General features: G+C 34.4%; 2 protein-coding genes and 1 long non-coding RNA gene across 3 annotated transcripts; 2 read left to right on the top strand and 1 right to left on the bottom strand.

Moving 5' to 3' along the window:
* Positions 1-1,201: 1,201 nt before the first annotated feature.
* Positions 1,202-3,696, top strand: LOC110862591 (glutathione S-transferase). The gene is made up of 3 exons (XM_022111810.2): positions 1,202-1,502; positions 2,697-2,867; positions 3,310-3,696. The coding sequence occupies exons 1-3, from the start codon at positions 1,367-1,369 to the stop codon at positions 3,621-3,623; spliced, it is 621 nt and encodes a 206-aa protein (XP_021967502.1). The 5' UTR covers positions 1,202-1,366; the 3' UTR covers positions 3,624-3,696.
* On the bottom strand, positions 2,436-3,855 carry LOC118433606. Its single transcript, XR_004833465.1, has 3 exons — positions 3,745-3,855; positions 3,100-3,572; positions 2,436-3,019 (listed from the first exon to the last, which is right to left on the bottom strand). It is a non-coding gene; the product is annotated as an uncharacterized LOC118433606 (long non-coding RNA).
* A 1,274-nt stretch (positions 3,856-5,129) lies between these two features.
* On the top strand, positions 5,130-6,685 carry LOC110862599 (deoxynucleotidyltransferase terminal-interacting protein 2). Its single transcript, XM_022111817.2, has 3 exons — positions 5,130-5,377; positions 5,476-5,616; positions 5,960-6,685. Exons 1-3 carry the CDS (start codon positions 5,349-5,351, stop codon positions 6,375-6,377), a joined length of 588 nt encoding a protein of 195 aa, XP_021967509.1. The 5' UTR covers positions 5,130-5,348; the 3' UTR covers positions 6,378-6,685.
* Positions 6,686-20,235: the final 13,550 nt, after the last annotated feature.

Below are 20,235 nucleotides of genomic sequence, written 5' to 3'. Positions count from 1 at the left end.
GTCATACGGTTTTCTGCAATATGAGACACACTTTCCAGGTATAAGGGAACCCTGCAAAGGAATGATAGACGCATTTTTTATTCTGGGGGGGGGGATGAATGTTCACCAAATTTTACGCATAAATTAGGACAAAATGTGATTACGGTGAGGGATGGATAGACCACAATTAATTTGTAAAATGAACCTACATGCAACCGGAATACTCCTCCAGAATCTAAATCACACTTGAAAAATACATCAAGAACCTTTATAACTTTAGAATGGCGTTGATGCGATACAATTTTAGTGAAATGCTTTGATTTCCAATATAAATTAGAAGCGAAAGTGCAAACACTGTTGAAAATCTGGTAGAGTCACATTTATACGCCGAACTGGTACTGATTTTGCAATAACTTCCTCCCGGTTTGGTGGTGGTTTGTTCCTAAGTGGCAAATTTCTCATTACCGGTCCCTACCGAACGGTAATGCCCGTTATTACCAGTGGGCACATAGAGTTACATACAGTACAGTACAGTCACACAGTATGTTAGTCACATGGTCTCTGCCTCTGGTCAGTAATGATTTAATACCAGTTTTCTCATTTCTGAGAATGTGCATACTGAAATTCGATCACACCCTTTCTGCAAGGTTCCCAAGGCACAAAAATAATCTCCTGATCAAAATGTAGTGCTGAACAACTACCAAATTACACATTTAATCATTTGATTTGATAATTCCAATTGAGATTAACTAGAAAATACCAGTTATTTAGATTCTCGATAAGCTCTTCAATGATTTGATAAAAAAAGAACAAGTTAAACAATATCATGTTTTACTAATAATAAATAGAGTTACTCACGTCATTATTCAATAATTTTTAGAATTTGGGGAAAAAAGTGGAAAAATCGGAAAATTTCAAAAACATAGAAGTACATATTTCTAGAAACTTTGTAAATCTTTCAAATTATATTGAGCAATTTTTCTACATAATTTCATGGAGAGTTTCAAAATTCCCGTTTCAAAATTGGTTAAAGAATTGATGCAACATTGTACTCTAAATATGTGTTTTTGGACTAAAGTATTATACTATTCTGGAGTAATATATTATGGAGCAAATAAAAATCTCGTATAATTTTTTATACTAACAATAACGAAATTTCTGGCAACATTTGCAAAAACTTGCCCATGCAGCGTTAATTCTCCAGGTTTTACATATTTTGATGTGTGTACGCCTATGACATGACCCGTGGAATTCGTTTAATCTGATTGCTTATTAACACAATAAGTACTTGTCCCGTTCCAACAGTTACACAGTCATCATTCTACTCGTGAACAGGAAACAATAAAAAATCAGATAAAAAGAATCAGAACTTCTTAACATTAAAAAAATGTCCCAAAAATACAAATTTTTATATTTTCCCATGAAGGCTGTCGGAGAACCGATTCGGCTTTTGTTCCACTATGCCAACGTTGAATTTGAAGATATCAGAGTTTCCAATGAGGAATGGGCCAAAATGAAATCGGGTAAGTTTCACGACTTGTTTCATAATTTGGTAAATTAATGAATTTACAAATTTTGCTCAATTTGAAGGAAGTATTAAACATGCCAAAAATTACGACTTGCTTACATAAAATGTGGTGTCACAGAGTACTTATCATGTTTTAAACCCTTCAAACGCTAAAAAGATTACCACAAATATTTGTTTTCTCCATGTGACGAACCTAACGTGTTAAAAACGCTGGAAGGAATTAACGGGGCATTATAGTTTGCTCTGGCCGCTCTATCAGCCAATACAGTCCCTCGCTCAATATTTTTCCGTATGTTGACAACATGCATAATTTTTTGCACAGCTTTTTTACCTTGTCATTCTTATACCGAGATTAAATGTGCACTCAAAAATGTGGAATTTGTTGAATTACAACTAGTGATAGTTGCGCAACAAGAAAATAAGGCCCTTTGAGGAATTGATATGCTACTTTTATTTATATTAATCAATTAATCTCGAGAAAAACAAAATTTTGATGGAAATTGATTTTCGGCATTTAATATAAATAAAAGTAGCATATCAATTCCTCAAAGGGCCTTATTTTCTTGTTGCGCAACTATCACTAGTTGTAATTCAACAAATTCCACATTTTTGAGTGCACATTTAATCTCGGAATTAGAATGACCAGGTCAAGATTTTGCATTTTTTCATGATTCGTCTCAACTTGTCATAGAGTATGCGTGGTGGGAAGCCACCACCACACATACTCTTCCCACTGGAAACCACTAAAAACATAAACAATGCCAGATGATATTTGCAGTTTTTTGCAAAAAATTCAAAATTCCCACCGAAACTTGTGAACTTTTTACCCCACCGAGTTCATCAGTTTCGCCACTATGTGATTTATGAGGATTGGTTTAACATAAAATATAGTCAACTCTTAAGAAAATCGTACATTGGCGCTCGCGTATTTCATGTTTCACGACCTTCTTTTACTTTTGGCAAGTAAATGTGTTTGAACTTAATTACAATTTAGAATTTGAGAAATAAAAACAATAAAAACATACGAATTAAAACTAAAAGCTTATCAGTTTTGTTTTCAACTTTTCAAAATTTTCAACCATTTGCAACGATTACGCGTTTTTTGTGGTTCCGACTGAATTAACGATTTTTAAGAAGTTTGCCAAAACTGAACAGCCACTATTTTCACAAATTTCACAATCAATTTCAGAAATGCCTTGGAACCTGTTGCCCGTTTTGGTGGTGGATGGGAAGCACCAACTTTCGCAGTGCTTGACCATTTTCCGCTATTTGGCGCGAGAGTTTGGACTCGTGGGGGCGGACGAGTTCGAAACCGCCAAGTGCAACGAGTACATCGACGCCATGGATGAAGTTCGTTTAGGTTCGTGTTGAAAGTAGGGCAGTCAAATCCAAAAAATTATGAAAAACCGGTTTTGATTTTTTCGGATTTTAAAATTTTCATAAAACCGGTTTTCAGTTTTCCCGAAACCCAGTTTTCGAAACGGGTTTTATTCCAGATTTTGTAAATATTATCTAGGAAAATTGAAAGTGCATATAACAAACTTTAGGCATTAATTTGAAAATAAATATATGTCAGAACAATTAATTCTTACATGAAAAACAAGATACTGTAAATATTTAGTGATCCCGAAACAATCGAAACCCGATTTTTGAGTGTGATAGACCGTTTTTTATACAAAATACTCTGGTAACAGGGTCTAAGTGCCTTTTTTGTTAATATTTAAAACCGATTTTCATGTAAATCGAAAACCTAACCGGTTTGGAAACCCTGGTTTCCGAATCTGTAAAATTTTTTCTTCCAGACGTATTGCAAATGTTTCGCGAATCTGATCCCGCAAAAAAAGCTGCCATCAAGAAAAACGTGGTCGAAAATACGTTCCCCAAGGCCTGGCCAAAGTTTAATGGGATCCTGAAAAGAAACGGGACAGGCTTCTTGGTTGGCGAGGGGGTCACGTGTGCTGACATTTACGTCGCCTACATGGTTGACTTGCTCACCGGCTTTGTCGAATTTTCCACCATGTCCGACTATCCCGAGTTGGATGACCATCGAAAGAAAATTTTAAATCTGCCAGGAATCAAGGAATGGATTGCGACAAGACCGTACACAGCGTTTTGATAAACAGATAGATAAAAAATATGAAATTAAAAAAAAAAAAAATTATTAAAAAATATTTACAAAAATACACTTTGTGTAGTCATATTTTCATGATCCATTTTTACAATGGAGAAACGCTTACCTAAAAATTAGTTAATAACTCAAAACTGTACAATTATGACAGGCGTGACAATACTACAGATTTTTGTAATTCACAAATCCCAATACTTGACATTCTAAATATTTCGCATACAAATTCATTTATCAAAAGGTATGTGAATTAATTTTGCGACGTAATTTTGCGACGTAATTTTGCGACGTAATTTTGCGACGTAATTTTGCGACGTAATTTTGCGACGTAATTTTGCGACGTAATTTTGCGACGTAATTTTGCGACGTAATTTTGCGACGTAATTTTGCGACGTAATTTTGCGACGTAATTTTGCGACGTAATTTTGCGACGTAATTTTGCGACGTAATTTTGCGACGTAATTTTGCGACGTAATTTTGCGACGTAATTTTGCGACGTAATTTTGCGACGTAATTTTGCGACGTAATTTTGCGACGTAATTTTGCGACGTAATTTTGCGACGTAATTTTGCGACGTAATTTTGCGACGTAATTTTGCGACGTAATTTTGCGACGTAATTTTGCGACGTAATTTTGCGACGTAATTTTGCGACGTAATTTTGCTATATGAAAAAATGTCCATTTGCTGAAGCCAGAAATTTTACCAAATCGCCTGATCAATAATATTTATTGTAGTAATTACACTTTCAACTAATTTTAATTCTAAAAAATTCTCACTGAAGTCACAACCTTCATGAAAATCAGTTTCAAACAAACGTTGGATTCATATCAAAATTTTAAAATTGACATACAATTTAACTTCTAAAAGTTTTTAGAAATTTAATCGGAAATCAGGAAATTGGGTTTTTTATTTGCAGTTTCTGAAAAACTATTTATTTATTTAAGAAATTTAATTGTTTTCGAAACAATTGTCATTTAGGAAAAAATCATAGGAATCGATGTTTCTTAAAACTGCAATATTTTTGGCATGCATACAAATACATAAATCATTGTTAAATTATATGGAAATGACTCGGCAGTTTTGTCAAGTTTTTCTCTTTATAAGAGTGAGAGAGAAATATAAGTGGTATATGGAAAAGATACAGGAACAACATTTGCATATTGCATTTGGGAAAATTCGTATTTAATGGATGCAATTTATTCTAATCTCATAAATATTTCAACAAATTTCGTAACATTTTGTAATTTCGATTTGAAGTATTTCGAGTCACTGGAGGTGAACCTGTTTCTTCAATGAACATGGCAATTTACATAACAAATTTTAATTGGACGTTACACTTTCGCATTTCAATTTAATTAGCGATTTCAAGCACGTAAAATATTTGGGATTCGGGAAACAGTTTGCTACATGTAATTTTTTTAGTCTACAACAATTAAAAAGAAATTTAGAGTGGTTTACTTATGTAAAAATTGCTACATTTTCATTTCATAAGCGTTGTATGTAAAAATGTAAGCACGAATTCATCCTCAGCACGTGGTGAGACTTTGCCATCCGCGAATATCAAACTCGCTCAGATTTCCATGTGTTGGATTTTTCAGTTTCATCTCTATTTTTAAGAAATAATGTTGCTACTAAATTTCTACAATTAAATAGTGCATAATTATCGAATTTTTGTGATACCAAGATTTTCAAGAACATTTAGTGAAAGTGTCAACATGAAAGTTCAGGAGCTCAAGATGATCTCGTAAGTTGGGACAAATTAAAATTGTGCTAAAAATTATTTTATACTGATTTCCTAATTAAATTATTTACAACCTTGTTCTAATTTTAATTGAAATTTAGCCACGATAACAGCCACCTAAAGAAGAACAAGTCAGACACGGTCCAGAAGAAACGGTCGGATCCTGAGAGAATTGTTGTTCAAAGGAAAACTCGTTCTAATTTTATACCCAAAATTGATCCTGAACTTTTAAATTTAACGAGGTAAATAATTACTACTAACCAGTTTCTGTAATATTACTTAATTACTATTTCTGTGTTATTGACGGCCACACACATTTTTAAAACCCGGGGGCCGGTTAATAAGGGTACCAAATTAGCAGATAAATGACTACAAAAATGTTAAATGTTCCACTTCTCAACAAGTATAAAAATGTGTTCCTAAAAATTATCCACCCCACAAATTCCAATTTTGAAATTATTCACCACTACAAAAATTAGAAACCCAATTTGATCTTAAATTCCATCCATGAACATTTACAAATTAAAAATGAAATGAAATTGCAGCGTAAATTAATTTAATGTTCCTCTGTTTTGTTATTTGCAGCAGCAGCAGCAGCAGGAAATTATCGTCTCGTTCCACTTCCGCCTTGTACTCGTCCCCCTCTTGCAAACTGTCCCTGCTCGACAACCCCACGTCCGACCCCACCCCGCTCCTCGGTCGCAGAAGGGTCGCCGCCGCCAAGAAAAAGGCCCGCGCCGCGACGAAAGGGCCGCTCTGGTTCGGCATGAAGGCCCCCGAAATGACGGAGGAGAGGAAGAACGACCTGGCGGCGATGAAGCTGCGGGGGGCGCTGGACACGAAGTCCTTCTACAAACGCAACTCCTCCCTCGCCGCCCACCCCAAACACTTCCAAATCGGAAAAATCGTCGAGACCAAGGCCGACTTTTACAACTCGAGACTCACAAAGAAACAGAGGAAGGCAACCATTGCGGAAGAGTTTATGGCAGAGCTGAACGGTTAGGTTTAATTTGGAGGGGAATTAACTGGTTGATTAATTAATTGATTAATTATTTAATAATTAAATTTGAGGTTGGTTAACTACTGCTGGATTAAGGGTTCAGGTCATTGAAATTCGTGTAGAAGTGAAACACTACATTTTATTTAGGTCTATATATCAATGTAAATACAGATTGCGACGTGTTAATTTTTAATGATATCAAGCATTAAATTAATTATAACAATCATTAATTAGTTGCAAATTGTATTTTATTAACAATTTTTATGCAATGTTTTGTAAATAAATAACTGTTACATTCTTTGGTCTCACAATTCTATCCTGTTTTCATTTTTATTCGGTTTAAACTTCATCCATTTATTTGCAATTTCACTCTTATAAAATTTGCTAGGAAACTTGGTCAATTTGGGTGGCATCATATCTACTTATAGTCAGCAATTTCGAACTTGTCTTCGCGATCAGTGGAATCATTAATTAAGGCGAAGGATTAAATTAAATAAGATTAGTTAACTCAATTTTACTTTTATATTGCAAAACTTTTTCATGGAACTTGAAATTGTGATGGGCAAAAAATTTGGCTTGTTTTTCTGCTCCCTGTCTGAGATTTCAATTTTATTTTATTACTTACGCTATCTATTTACCGGAATCTCGGTCACCGACGGTGATAAAGGGCCTTCCACAGGGTACGTTCAACACTAAACATAACATAACACTCAATTTAAGACAACTAACGTAGAATAAAACCTTGGGTTTTAGAACTCGTCAATGGCTGACGATATTTCCACATTGGGATCCTAACGCCAGGTCCTGGCTTACTAACTGTAACTGCTGTACTGAAACACCAAATTCAGAATTAGTTCGAATCCCAGCATTATTTGCAAAAACCCACAATCCCAGACAGAGACCACTCGACCAACAAGCCAGGGGTGAAAGTGTATGGAGTTTTACTTGTATTTATGCCATATGGAGCAAGTAAAAAATATGGACGCGTTATGCATATCTTGTTCTATGTTTCTGACTAATATGATATTCCTGTTTATTTTCCAACTTTTGCCAAATTTGCAAAACATGCAGAAAACTATTTACACTTTGTCAATCAATGTAAAATGCTGTTGCGGATTTTTTTGCATTGTTGATTCATCGTGGTTCCATCGACCACTCCCATTGCCATTTTTTTAAGACATGTTCACTAGTTCGGTCAAGTATGAAAATTGTTCGCTGATTTTTGTACGACAGGGTGGAAGTGACGAGCTCAGGGGTGACCTGGTGGGGGTGGTCGCGTATTGCAAGGCGATCTTGTCGACACACTGCGATGGAAATTGAAAGTTTGGCGTGCTTTATAATCTGCACGCGCCCGTGTGCAAAATGGTCATCGTGATGGTACGAGGAGTGGTTGGCAAGGTTGTGAAAAAAATATATTGCAACTAAAAATTCAAGACATTTTAAACAAGGATGCTTCTTTCCAATAATCTAATTAGATTTTTCTACCTGTAATTTGCCAATTTTTATATGTTTCATCTAAATCTCGCGTAAAAACGCAATGAGGCAATTCACGTATTCATCATCAACTTGTAACATCCGTAAGGTATTAAAAAATTTTATCAAATTAGAATACGCTCTTGATCTGTGCAAGTTTACAAAAATTTGCAATCTAATTTGAGCTGATTTAATTTTTAACCTGCAAAAAGACGAAACTTACTACTTTTGTGGCTAAAATTAGTTCGGAAACTTGGCCGGCATCACAATTATCTTTGACGATTTCAAAATTTGATCAATTAAAGGAAATTTATTTTTGGATGACTTCTTCACGAACTTTGAATTATTATGGACAACTTGGGCGAAAAATTTGGCTTGTTTTTTGCTCTATGTGTGGGATATGTTTCTATATTTTTATTATTACTTACGCTATTTATACCGGAATCTCGGTCATGTAGGGCCTTCCAAAGGGTAAGGTGATATTAGGGTCGGATAGGAATTAGTGTAGGATAATACCATCTGAGGTTATGATGCTGAGTTTTAAACCAAGGCAAACTGTTCAAACACCAAACTCAGAATTAGTTATGAGTTCTAATCCCAGCATTATTTGCAAAATTGCACAATCCCAGACAGAGACCACTCGACAAACAAGCCAGGGTTGAAATTTGATGGAATATAACTTGTATTTATCATTGGTGCAAACTAAAAAGTATGGACGAGTTGGTCTTAAATTGTTTAAATAGTTCAGAAATTATTTAATTAATTTGATTCTTAGAATCTCTTGGCTGCAGGAAATCAAGTTTCTGACTAATATGACGTATAAATTTCCAGGTTTTGCCGTAATTTTACTTTACGGTGGAAAAGTATGAAATCTTAATTCGCAAATCGGCATATTTTCGTTCAGCAAGTTTATCTATAAAATGAATACGTGCTAAATGAAGCCCAATTTGAAACAAGAGATTCTGAGTACTATTATATTTTTGATTAAAAATTTTCAAAACTCTACGCCGATTTTGAAATATATTAAAATTTTATAAACCTATTGGATTTGAATCAGATATGGCATGCTGATAATTATATATTCGATAAAGATTAGTAAAATGTAATGAACAACTTGGAAAAGAGCTGCAATTTGGAAACTAAAATATTTAAGTTTAATTTAATTTCTATTTTGAAAATTTATTTAAATTACATATTTGCTAAATGGGTTATGCGACACGAGATAAGACGCTGACATGACGCTCAATCATAGTTTGTTACCTCATCATCACGCAATTATTTCAAGAAAAATTAGCCAAAACTGAAAACCCCACAAAATACGAACAATCATGATCATTCCTGCATCTTCCCATCATTGTTGAAGAAAATCGAACGGGTAAAAAAATCAGGAATCCTGGAAAATCAGAAGAAGAGAAAGAAATAAGTTCTTCGTGAAGTTCTGTGCGAATGAAATTAGATTTATTACTGTCTTTATTATCGACACGGAAAGGCTTCGATTAAATTCAACTTTCTCCTCGCGAGCAGGGCCCTGCAGAAAGATGGCCATTTTTCTTTGTCTGGCATCAACTTAAAAAAAGTGTTGCGTAGTTGGACGGAAATTGAAGGAATTGCGAAAATTGGAAATTGCCTTTGTTGGCAGAAAATTATGCATTCGTTGACAAATTATGATGAAAATTATTTATCAGTATTTATACTAAATCATTACCCAGGCAATAAAGCGACCTCCACTCCGAAAAAATTGTTTAACCGCATTGATTACAAGAAAATCCATATCCTTTCTGTACGGCCCTTGGTCCATTGGTCTGCACTGCTTTGTGCTCACTCAGGTAGAAGACAAGTAAGTGAAGATCACCCATTTTCCAATTTACACCTGCCCATCGAACAGACTGATCTGATTTCTTCCTCCTCCAAATCGTCTGATTTCATCCGCGTGGGTACAAATACAGATAAGTGAAAGTGGGTGAAAATGAAGCGTACTTGTCGATCCCACCGCATGCCACACCCATTAAATCCCACCACAGGCAGAAACCTTTCATTAATTGGGCACCATTAAATTAAAACTGAATTTAAATCATGAATCATTAAAATTCGCCTCGTTACTTGTAACCGTGTAAACTCCGCATAAATTTAGAAAGATCACAAAGGAAAATCGTATGCCAAAAAAAATTACACATGGTCATTGAAGTTAGAACCGGGTCGCAATACAAGAGCGATAAAATTTGGACAAATCTTTAGCACTGGCTTTACACCGTGATTTTCTTCACTTCCTGCTTCGTAAATCGTGCGTTCTTCTGCCTTTATCGTTTTCTCTAACGTCTGGAGTAGCCATCCATCTGGAGTAATAATAAGTCCCTCGTGGTCACTTTAAAGTTGGGCAGATCATTCCGAACCCGAGGCTTTCCATTAGACTCGCGGGAAGGCAATGATTGAAGTGAAAGTTGAGCACAAATGATCTCGACCAGATTCTCGCAGCAATTATCAAAGTGCTTCCACCAGTGGATTAGATTGGAATTTGTTAACTGCACTGCATCCTACTCACAATTAGTGTTTCGAACTCTAAGAAATATAGTGCCAAACATTTTTTTACCAAGCGGTAATCTCGACCGGTTAAAGTTCACCATTTCGATAATGTTTTATTATTAATAAGAGATCACTTTATTTTTTGTCGAAAATGCGGTTCATGCATTATCTTTCGACATTAATAAGAATTAGATATAGCCAAATTGTATTTACGGAACATATTTTTTATCGATTTGGTCTTATCTTATTACTAATCCTTAACTTTAATTATTATCTTTTGCAGATTTCATGTAATGAACTCGAATATCCCCCGTCCTTGACCGGTGACGCCCCTAAAGTTCCCAGTGGAACCGTCCAAATTAGCTGTTATGTCAAAACTCGTCTCACACCTAATTATAAAATATAGCATCAACATGAAGAAATAAATTATTTCGTCGTCATAACGTTCAAGGGTTTAAAGACAATTTGGTAATTAATAGGTCGTCCTTTCTTGTCGTGTTTTATTACCAATTTTTTATTACAATTTCCGAGAAAACGACTTCGAAAAAAGAAATAATCTCATCACATTTTTAAGAGTGTGCTTTCTCCCCGTGTAGAATTTTAGCGATCGGATTAGATCGTTGTGCAAAGATTTATGAGATTGGGGCCAAAAGTCGGTGGAGAAATGTTCACTCATTCATGATCACTTTCCATCCATGTCACTTTTACGATGCAACACCACCTATGTTACGTTACGTTATGTACTGCTTTGCAATATAATAAATGATCCTCGAAAGTGCAACGTTTTAAATCATTGCGATTTAAAAATTAAATGGAAAAAATTTGAAATAAATTATATTTGGACTTTTACCACATTTGGCAATCCAATTTTGTTACATTAAGTGGTGATGAACTCGGAAAATGTATGTGACAGAAATACAGTAATAAAATTTACGCTTGTTTTTAATATTTCTAAAATTTGGGAAGATTTGAAATTGAAAACTGTCAAATTAAAACGCCAAAAATAAAAAAATTTTATTTTTTGTATCGCTAAAGATTTCTAAGATGTAAAACCCTGACGATGCAATTCTAAATGTGGGATTTTTTTATGAGGCGAGAAAAAATTGCGTTCTGGAAAATAAAATTAAATAAAACTACATTTAAAAAACAGCATTCTTCGGTGAGGGTGCGACTAAAAACTTTAAAACAAGAGCATTGAGCAAATTTTAAAATTTAATATTGCCAAATTTTGCCTCACCGTGGGCCCAAACCGATTTCGTATTTAACTGAATGCCAACGGTGAGGCAAAATTTGGCAATATTAAATTTTAAAATTTGCTCAATGCTCTTGTTTTAAAGTTTTTAGTCGCACCCTCACCGAAGAATGCTGTTTTTTAAATGTAGTTTTATTTTCTGGTTTTTGGGTTGGAATTTTTTTGTTTGTTACCAATAGCAATAAGATAGATAAGGTGCAATTATCGTATGCGATTAAGCAGCTTAAACGGCTGCAGATACCTCCATCAAAAGTTTCTCATTTTTCAACCGATTTTGCTCGAACGTATCTTAAATGATGCGTAATCAGTGCCCGGACACTAAAATCAGCTACTGGCATGATCATTGTATGGTGAAATTGAATTTCCGGTTCATTTTAAAGTTTCAAAGGTCCTAAAATTCTTGTAATATTAGACTTTCATAACGAGAAAGATGAAAAGACACTAGATTTCGTAATTGTCTGATTTTTTTGTTTCAACAATTTTTCACTAAATTCAACCGTTCGAGCTGTGGCCGTGGCGGAAGTTTTAGGACCCTGTCTTGAAAGCATACCTTGGCTTCGCCGTAACCATACGCTTTTCTGTCGTGAGGGTAGCCCTTGGTTACTTTCCTCACCTCAGAAAAATGTATATTATAGAAACATTAAAAATCATTTAGTTTTTGTCAATTTTTATCTTAATATTTAGAAATATCCAGTTACGAGTTTATCACAGAAATAAATTTTTCTAACGCTAATCTATCTTTATCTGTTTTGTGATAAAATTCTTAAACTGGTTTTTAATTTTCTCCATGTATTAATTTTTAAACTAATGATTAAAAACGGTTGAGCTTGGGTGACAACAGCAGATTTCTTGGTCTCGAAAATCTTAAGGTTTCATTATATCACGTGACCTTCCAGTGCAATTTTTCTAGTATCATATAAAAAGCATGCAAGAACTTCAAGCCCCCCAATCATCTTCGTAGATATTGCATGAAATTGAGTAGACTTTGGGTTTTAGGCCTTTTAAGATGGCCTTATAGATTTACCCAGATGTCTGTCTGTCCGTCCTTCTGTGCGTCCGTCTGTGCGCACGATAACTCTCGTTAAACCAAAGCTATCGAGTTGAAATATTGCATGCTTTATCTTCGGGTAAAAAGTAAGGATGAGTTCGGAGATGGGCATGAAGTGGTTGGCCGGTGGGGGCAGCGGCGTAGCCAAGGGGGGGGGGCTAGGGGGGCTTGAGCCCCCCCAGAGCCCGAGAAAATAAAAAAAGATTTAAAAAATTGCAAAAAATTTCAAAAAATTAAAAAATCGAAAAGTAAGTTGCATATGAAGTTATATGTTATACATTAGGGGAATTAGTTATTACTTCATACCCTTAGTGTTTTTTGTGTCGAAAAATCAGTTACGACAGCTAAGAGATTTTGTAAGCGTCGTAAAGCTGTAGTAAAAACTCACGCTACTATGTATGTAAACGCCAAATGGTTTTCTCCGATTTTAATCGGACGAATTTTTGTTGACGCACAGAAATTAAAATATCTGCAGTTTTGCATTTTTGAAGATGCACGTATTTGCCCTTGTAGCGTAATTCTTAACAAAATCAGAATCATTCAAAATTCTATAACTTTTTCAATTTTAAACTGATTTCAGAAATTAAATAAGCAAAATTGCCTTTCAAAAACTTGCAAAAATTTTTTTGCGTTTTTAAAACTACGAAAGCGGAGAGAAAGCGAAAGAACTTTGTTCTTTAATGTTTGTAATCGGGTTAAAATTGGAAAAGTTATACATAGCGTATTGAAAAATCCTGAGTTTGGTTAAGAATTCGGGCAAAGGGAAAATTCAAAAAGATGGGCCCACTTGTTTCTGTGCACGAACACTTTAAAATTTTTCCGGTCACAATCAGAAAAAAAATACTTCAGGCCTCCGCATTGGAAGCTCGCCGTTTTTACGAGCCTTAGCTCTTCGTTTTTGATTTCTATGCTATTTCTATGGTATTCAACGCTAAGGATGCGAAGACAAATCTGCATACCGGTTTTGAATATGAGGCGTGTGTGTTTAATTCGTCGTTTAATTTTGCAGTCAAATGTTTGAGACTTTTTTCGTCAAATGTATTGTAGGCTTCGTCGCCAAGTTTTTTATTGAAGATACTTAAAGGATGCAAATTTAATCCGGTAACATTTTTCACTACAAGGAAAATGTTTCTTTTTCGAAACTGCAGGTATTATGTAGTTATCATCACAATGGGCTATTTTGATATGATTTTCATTTAGCCCGATTTATATTGTCATACTCCCTTGCATAATTTGGAGAAGAACTTGAAGTTATCTCATGAAATTTGAGAATAGTCAGTCTTTTTCTAGTAGGTGAGACTATTTTGCATTAGAGGTGAACCAAATACTCACAATGCGATGGTATGAAGTGTAACCCTCCGATTTGGTTGAAATTTCGAAATTGTGTGGTCCGTGTCAATACAACCAACGTTTCTTCAGTCAGTTTGTGCGATGGACACAATTTGCCAAAATATTTGTGGACAAAGCTGAAAAATATGAGATTTTTAGCACGGGAAGAGAATTGAAGTTGAGTTTGCTTCATTCGCTTGGTAAAAATTGCCCGTTTTTCAACTTTGCCCTCAAATATTTTGGCAAATTGTGACCATCACACGAACTGACTGAAGAAACGTTGGTGTATTGACTTGGACCACGTAATTTCAAAATTTCAATCAAATCGGAGGGTTACACTTCACACTATCGCATTGTCAGTTGAACCAAGCTCGGCTCGGTTCAAATGAGCTTGAGCGAGCTGAGCTTTTTCTGAACCGATGTTCAGAAAACCGAGCTGTTTTAAGCTTTGTCTGAGTCGAACTTTTTTCGAGATTTTTGCGAACCATCCTTGGGCGACCAGAGCTTTTGAAAAGCCCTGCTCGACTCAAGTCTATTTTGAATTGTTCGGGTCATTTTACATCCTTGTAGAACTTGTTATTCACGCATTGCTACGAAATCTTTTCGGCACATCCGAATTTTCGATGATTTTAATTGTTATTTAGAATTTCCTGCTTCTAAAACGCGCATTTCAAAGCTACGGAACTTTTAATTAGCAGTTATCTTCATTCCACCCGTGGTAAACATTTCTACGAAATTAATGGTTATAGCTGATTTTATATCGAGCGGGGGCCAAAAAATTAATGTTGCCGGAATAAATTTGCATAGTTTATATTAGTCCTCAATCGTTGAGCCAATTATTCAGATCATGCTCTTTGTTGCTCTTTCATGCTCTTTCCATCCTAAGCTCTTTGTTGCTCACTTTTGGGAAATTTTTCTCAAGTTTAGTATTTGAGTTTGATATTTGGTTTAATATTTAAGTAATCATTAAAATTTTGTTATTCAGCCCTTCTTGTTTCCCATCTTTTGTCGTACAATTTTTCTTTGAATGCACAACAGGCTATCTAAGAAGCACAAGGTTGATTTTTAAACTGGCCACTATTTAACACTTGAGGTGTCACGCCTTGCGCCAAAGCCACTTGGTACCACCAAACTTTAACCCGAAATTACAGACCCTCGTTAATGTGTGGTCTAATTTTTTGTCATATAAAAAACCACTAGGATCAATTAGACACACACGGTTTACTACAGATATAGTAAATGTTTGAGGCGTTATTAGGTTAAGCATTGAATATGGCGTGATATGGTTTTTGACGCATAAATCTAAGATATTTCTAACTACGTACATATCTATACACTATTTTAAAACGGTGTGAATGAGTGAACGTAGAAATTTAAAGCCTAAAAAGGGTAATTTAAATATTTTTTTGGCTGAGCCCCCCCCAGGACCCAATCCTGGCTACGCCGCTGGGTGGGGGTCATTTCCACCCAAATGCGTTGCCATTAACTACCAAGATGGCATTAATGCTATCTTACAAGTACCTTTACCCGCAAAGTTGCTTGGAGTAGGTTTTTTAAATCAAAATTTATTTATTTATTTACAAGATTCAGGTATTTATGATCCGTTTAAACTAGCTTTTGAATGAGATAATTGATATCAAATCGGGTGAAATTCAACTTGTATAAAAACATGAAAAATTTCGAAAGTTTTTTTTCGAAAATTTTTAACCGGTTTAAAATATGAAAAAAATATAAAATTTGATCATTTCACTCAAAAAATTTTTAAAGCTAATCCTTGCATATAAATAAGTTTGGATTAAAAAAAACTACTCAATTTCATTTAATATCGATAAAGATGAAAGAGTTTTAACATGCATTTTTAGTCACGTTTAGCGACTTCGTGTTTCAAAGTAAGTAGATTTTGACTTTGAATTTAGTAATTATTGAATAATTTAGATAGTAGGAAAAATAATTTGCACATTGTGGCAAAAATATTGTAACAAGTTATTTGTTGAAAATCATGGCTAAGGGATAATTAAGAAAACATTCATGCAGGTTGAAAATTATTACTATTTTAAATTTTGAAATTAACTTAATACATAATTATTACAGACCAGAAATAATAAGGATATGACTTTCCATTATGATTAACAAGCCTAGCATGCTTAGTTCATCTCGTAAATCGTTAGCCAAACAGAATAAAATACTTATATTTTTCGGCATCTTAGTTTGACAGTTTTCAATTTCAAATTTTCTGAAATTTGGAAATGTTTAAAGCGAGCACAAATTGTATTCCGGCATTTTTAAATTTTACTGTACTTCTGTCACATACATTTTCTAGTTCGTCGTCACCCCTAAATGAAAAAAATGCCAATTTCCTCCTTGCCTTAATTTTTTTAAATTGTAATGTCTAAAAACGATGCACTTGCGAGGATCAATTTATTTTATTGCAAAGCATTACATAACGTAACGTAGGTGGTGTTGCATCTTAAAAGTAACACGGATGGAAAGTGATCATGAATGAGTGAACATTTCTCCGCCGACTTTTAGCCCCCATCTCATAAATCTTGGCACAATAATCTAATCCGACCGCTACAGTGCAATTCCATACGGGGAGAAAGTACACTCTTAAAAATGCGAAGGGAAAATTTTCTCATATGATAAGCTGTGACGACGAAATAATTTAGTACGCCTTGTCGATAATAAATATTTGAAATACAGATATGCTAATCCCAAATTTGCAACGTTGTGTAAGTCTAATTTTTGGGAATTTCGCTTCATGTAATAAGTTTTTAGCACGAAAATATTTTATCGAAATGTGCAAGGTTTAAGAATTAATTTATAAAGATTAGAGACTGATAAAAACAAATAAACAGAGTAAATCTATGTACAATATAATAATTAGAGCTCAACAAAAAAGATTGAAGGACCAAATTGATAACAATCAAGTCAAGAGCAAATATAAAATACACAATTTTGTTACTAACTAATCTTAATTTCAAATGAAAATAAAATGTATGAACTGCGTTTTGGATAAAAACAGAGTAACCACCTTGTTAATAATAAAGTATTATCGAAATGGTGAGCTTTTACCGGTCGGTATTACCGCCTAGTAAAAAATTTTTTACAAATTTCAAATTTGTGCCAAATTCAGTGCCAAATTAAAAATTTGGCACTGTATTTCTGAGAGTGTGAAAAACATATGTGGGATGCAGTGCCGTTAACAAATTTCAATCGAAGCCACTGGTGGAAGCACTTTGATAATTGCTGCGAGAATCTGGTCGAAATCATTTGTACTCGACTTTCACTTTAATCACGGCCTCCACGCGTCTCAGGGGAAGTCCTAGGTTGGGAAAGATCTGCCCAACTTTAAAGTGATCACGAGGGACTTATTATTACCACAGATGGATGGCTATTCCAGACCTTGGAGAAAAAAAATCAAGAGAAAAGAATGCAGGGTTTACGAAAACCGGAAGTGAAGAAAAACACAGTGCAAGCCAAATGATTTAGATTTAAATTTCATCATTTATTTTGTTTCAAGCGGAATTTAAACATTCACTTTCTACAGAAACAGAGCGCACATACATAATTCTTCAGAACTCTACATAGATAATTTGATCCCAAGTACCTTTGTGAGAATTACAAAATATAGGATTTTGTACATGCAAAAAATATTCGCTCGAAATCTGCCGAATTCTGGGCATGCTTTCAGCAACAAAATTAGGCGATTTTAATACAAAAATAATAGAACCCAGACCAAATATAAAATAAAATTAAATGCTAAGTATTGTGAATTCTCGAAGTAAACGGGACAGATTTGATTTGAATTTCAGCCCGCCTCCAATGTTAATCAAATGGGCACGTGATTTTGGCGCGTAGAAATTCTGTCCCGTTTACTTCGATGCACCGCACTAATATATTGAATTATAAAAATGATTTTAGCAAAATTATAAATTATAAAAATCTTTGTTTTCTAGCAAACATCCACGATATCTAATTCATGTTAAAAGTAATTTAATTTAACCAAAAACTGCTTATTGGATGTGAAACTATACAAATGTGTCAATTTTGAATTTATGTAATTTATACTATGTATGGAATTTATGTAATTTATGTAATTTATTTATGTAATTTATTTATGTAATTTATGTAATTTATTTATGCAATTATAGTGACTTGTTTTGATCCACCGAACCCTGTACTTTCTCAACACGCTTTAATCACCGATGTCAAGACAACCATTATTTTCACGTCGAGCCGATCCACTTCTTTCTTCGGTTTCTTGCAGCAGAATTTCAGCAGAATTTGCAGATCAGTCGTGTCACCGAGAAATCGACGACGACTAAAAGTTTTCACTTTTGCAATTATTGCTCTCTCGTGCTGTGCATGGTGACGGGTGCAAGCAATTAAAACCGACAAGAGGCAGGAATTATCGTTTTTTTGGACCATTTAAAATTTAACGACACGAATTACCTGCGTGATTAGAATTAGTTTGGGCGTTCGTAAATACAGCTTAAAGTTTTAAGGTTTTATATATATGTTGGATGCAAAGTGAGAAAACAATGTAAGGAAATTAACTTGGACTTATGTGACGTTAGTAAAATCCAATCGATCCATTCTCAGAGTGGGATTTCTGCTGGGGCATGAACATTGATAAATGGCCGGAATTTTAGACATGGCATAAATGCTCTGAACATTTGACCTAATCGGGCATCAATCTGAATAAATGGCGACCACATGACATAATACATATAGTCGTGAATCGCGCCCGCATAAAATTGCTCCTAATTAGTGTTCCGTGAATAATTTTTTGTTCAGTCATTCTTAACTATTTTTTACCAAGCGTTGAGAAAATTTACGTGGATGATTGCTGTACACACATTTTGTAAACTTTACAGAAATGTTTATATAATAAAAAGAGCAGGGATTTTCTCCAAGCTGACATAATTTATTTCACCATTAGTATGCAACAAAATTGCTTAATTTACCAATTTAGTTAACCCATCAATTTGAGGAGTAGTCTTATCTTAAACAAATAGTTTTTTGGACTTATTACCGTTACCATAAAAATATTATTTTGGACTTTTACCAAAAAAAGATAATTTTCCAAACATTCATCCCATATTTAACCATTATATTATTATTTTCAAAGTCTTTAATCAACTATATTGGTATTGAAGTTGAACAATGAATTTGACATCAATTTACCAATCCGACTAATTATTAAATTATTCATGCAAAATTTCCCAGACAATTTGTACGAACTAAATTTAGACTAAAGTCCGCTCGATAGGTGTGGTGCGTATGGTGGAATCGAATAATAGTCATTTGCACCCACTTTCACTTATTTTTAACCCCACGGATAAAATCGGGTCATTTGGAGGAGGAGGAAAGCACATCTGTCTGTTCGATGGGCAGGTGTAAATTGGAAAATTGGTGATTTTCACCTACTTGTCTTCCACGTGAGTGAGCACAAAGTAGTCGAGGCAAATGGACCAAGGGTCATGCAGAAGTGATGCAGATTTTTTTGTAATCATGGTGGTAAAGCAAATTTTGTGGGAAGATGCCTTATCGCATTGGTAATGATTTATTACTGAATGGTGGTAATTGGTCGACGAAGGTAAAATTTTCTGCCAACCAATGCAATTTGCAATTTAAGCAATTCCTGCATTCCCGTATTTCCTGGAATTTCTGTACAACTTTTTTGAGCTTACGCCAAACAACGAAAAAATGACCATCTTGGTGTATGGCCCTGCTCACGAGGAGAAGGTTGAATTGAATCGAAGTCTTTCCTTGTCAATAATAAAGAAAGCAATAAATCTGATTTTCTTCTCACAGAACTTCACGAAAAACGTATTTCTTTCTCTTTTTCTGATTTCCCAGGATTTCTGTATTCCTGATTTTTCCACTCGTTCGATTTTTTCCAACAATGATCATTTTTCTTATAATAATTGTGTGATGATGGGATAACAAATTGTGATAGAGCATACTCAGGTATGCTCTTTATCTCGCGTGACACAACTCATTTAGCAAATATTTAATTTGCGAAATAATATTGCGAAATAGAAACTAAATTCGAATATTCTAGTATTTACCGAATATTTTATTTTAGCGATAAATTTTTGAAATAAAAAGTGAACTTGATTAATTTCGTTTTCAAATAACATAATCTTTGCTCAATATGTAAATCACATCTGTATTGAATACTTATCCACCAAATCGTGACATAATTTAACAACTTTCCAAATTCTAATATATTT

This window comes from Folsomia candida, unplaced genomic scaffold (assembly GCF_002217175.1).
Source record: "Folsomia candida strain VU population unplaced genomic scaffold, ASM221717v1 Fcan01_Sc062, whole genome shotgun sequence".
NCBI classification, from domain to species: Eukaryota; Metazoa; Arthropoda; class Collembola; order Entomobryomorpha; family Isotomidae; genus Folsomia; species Folsomia candida.
This window is presented reverse-complemented; position numbering and strand designations above follow the sequence as displayed.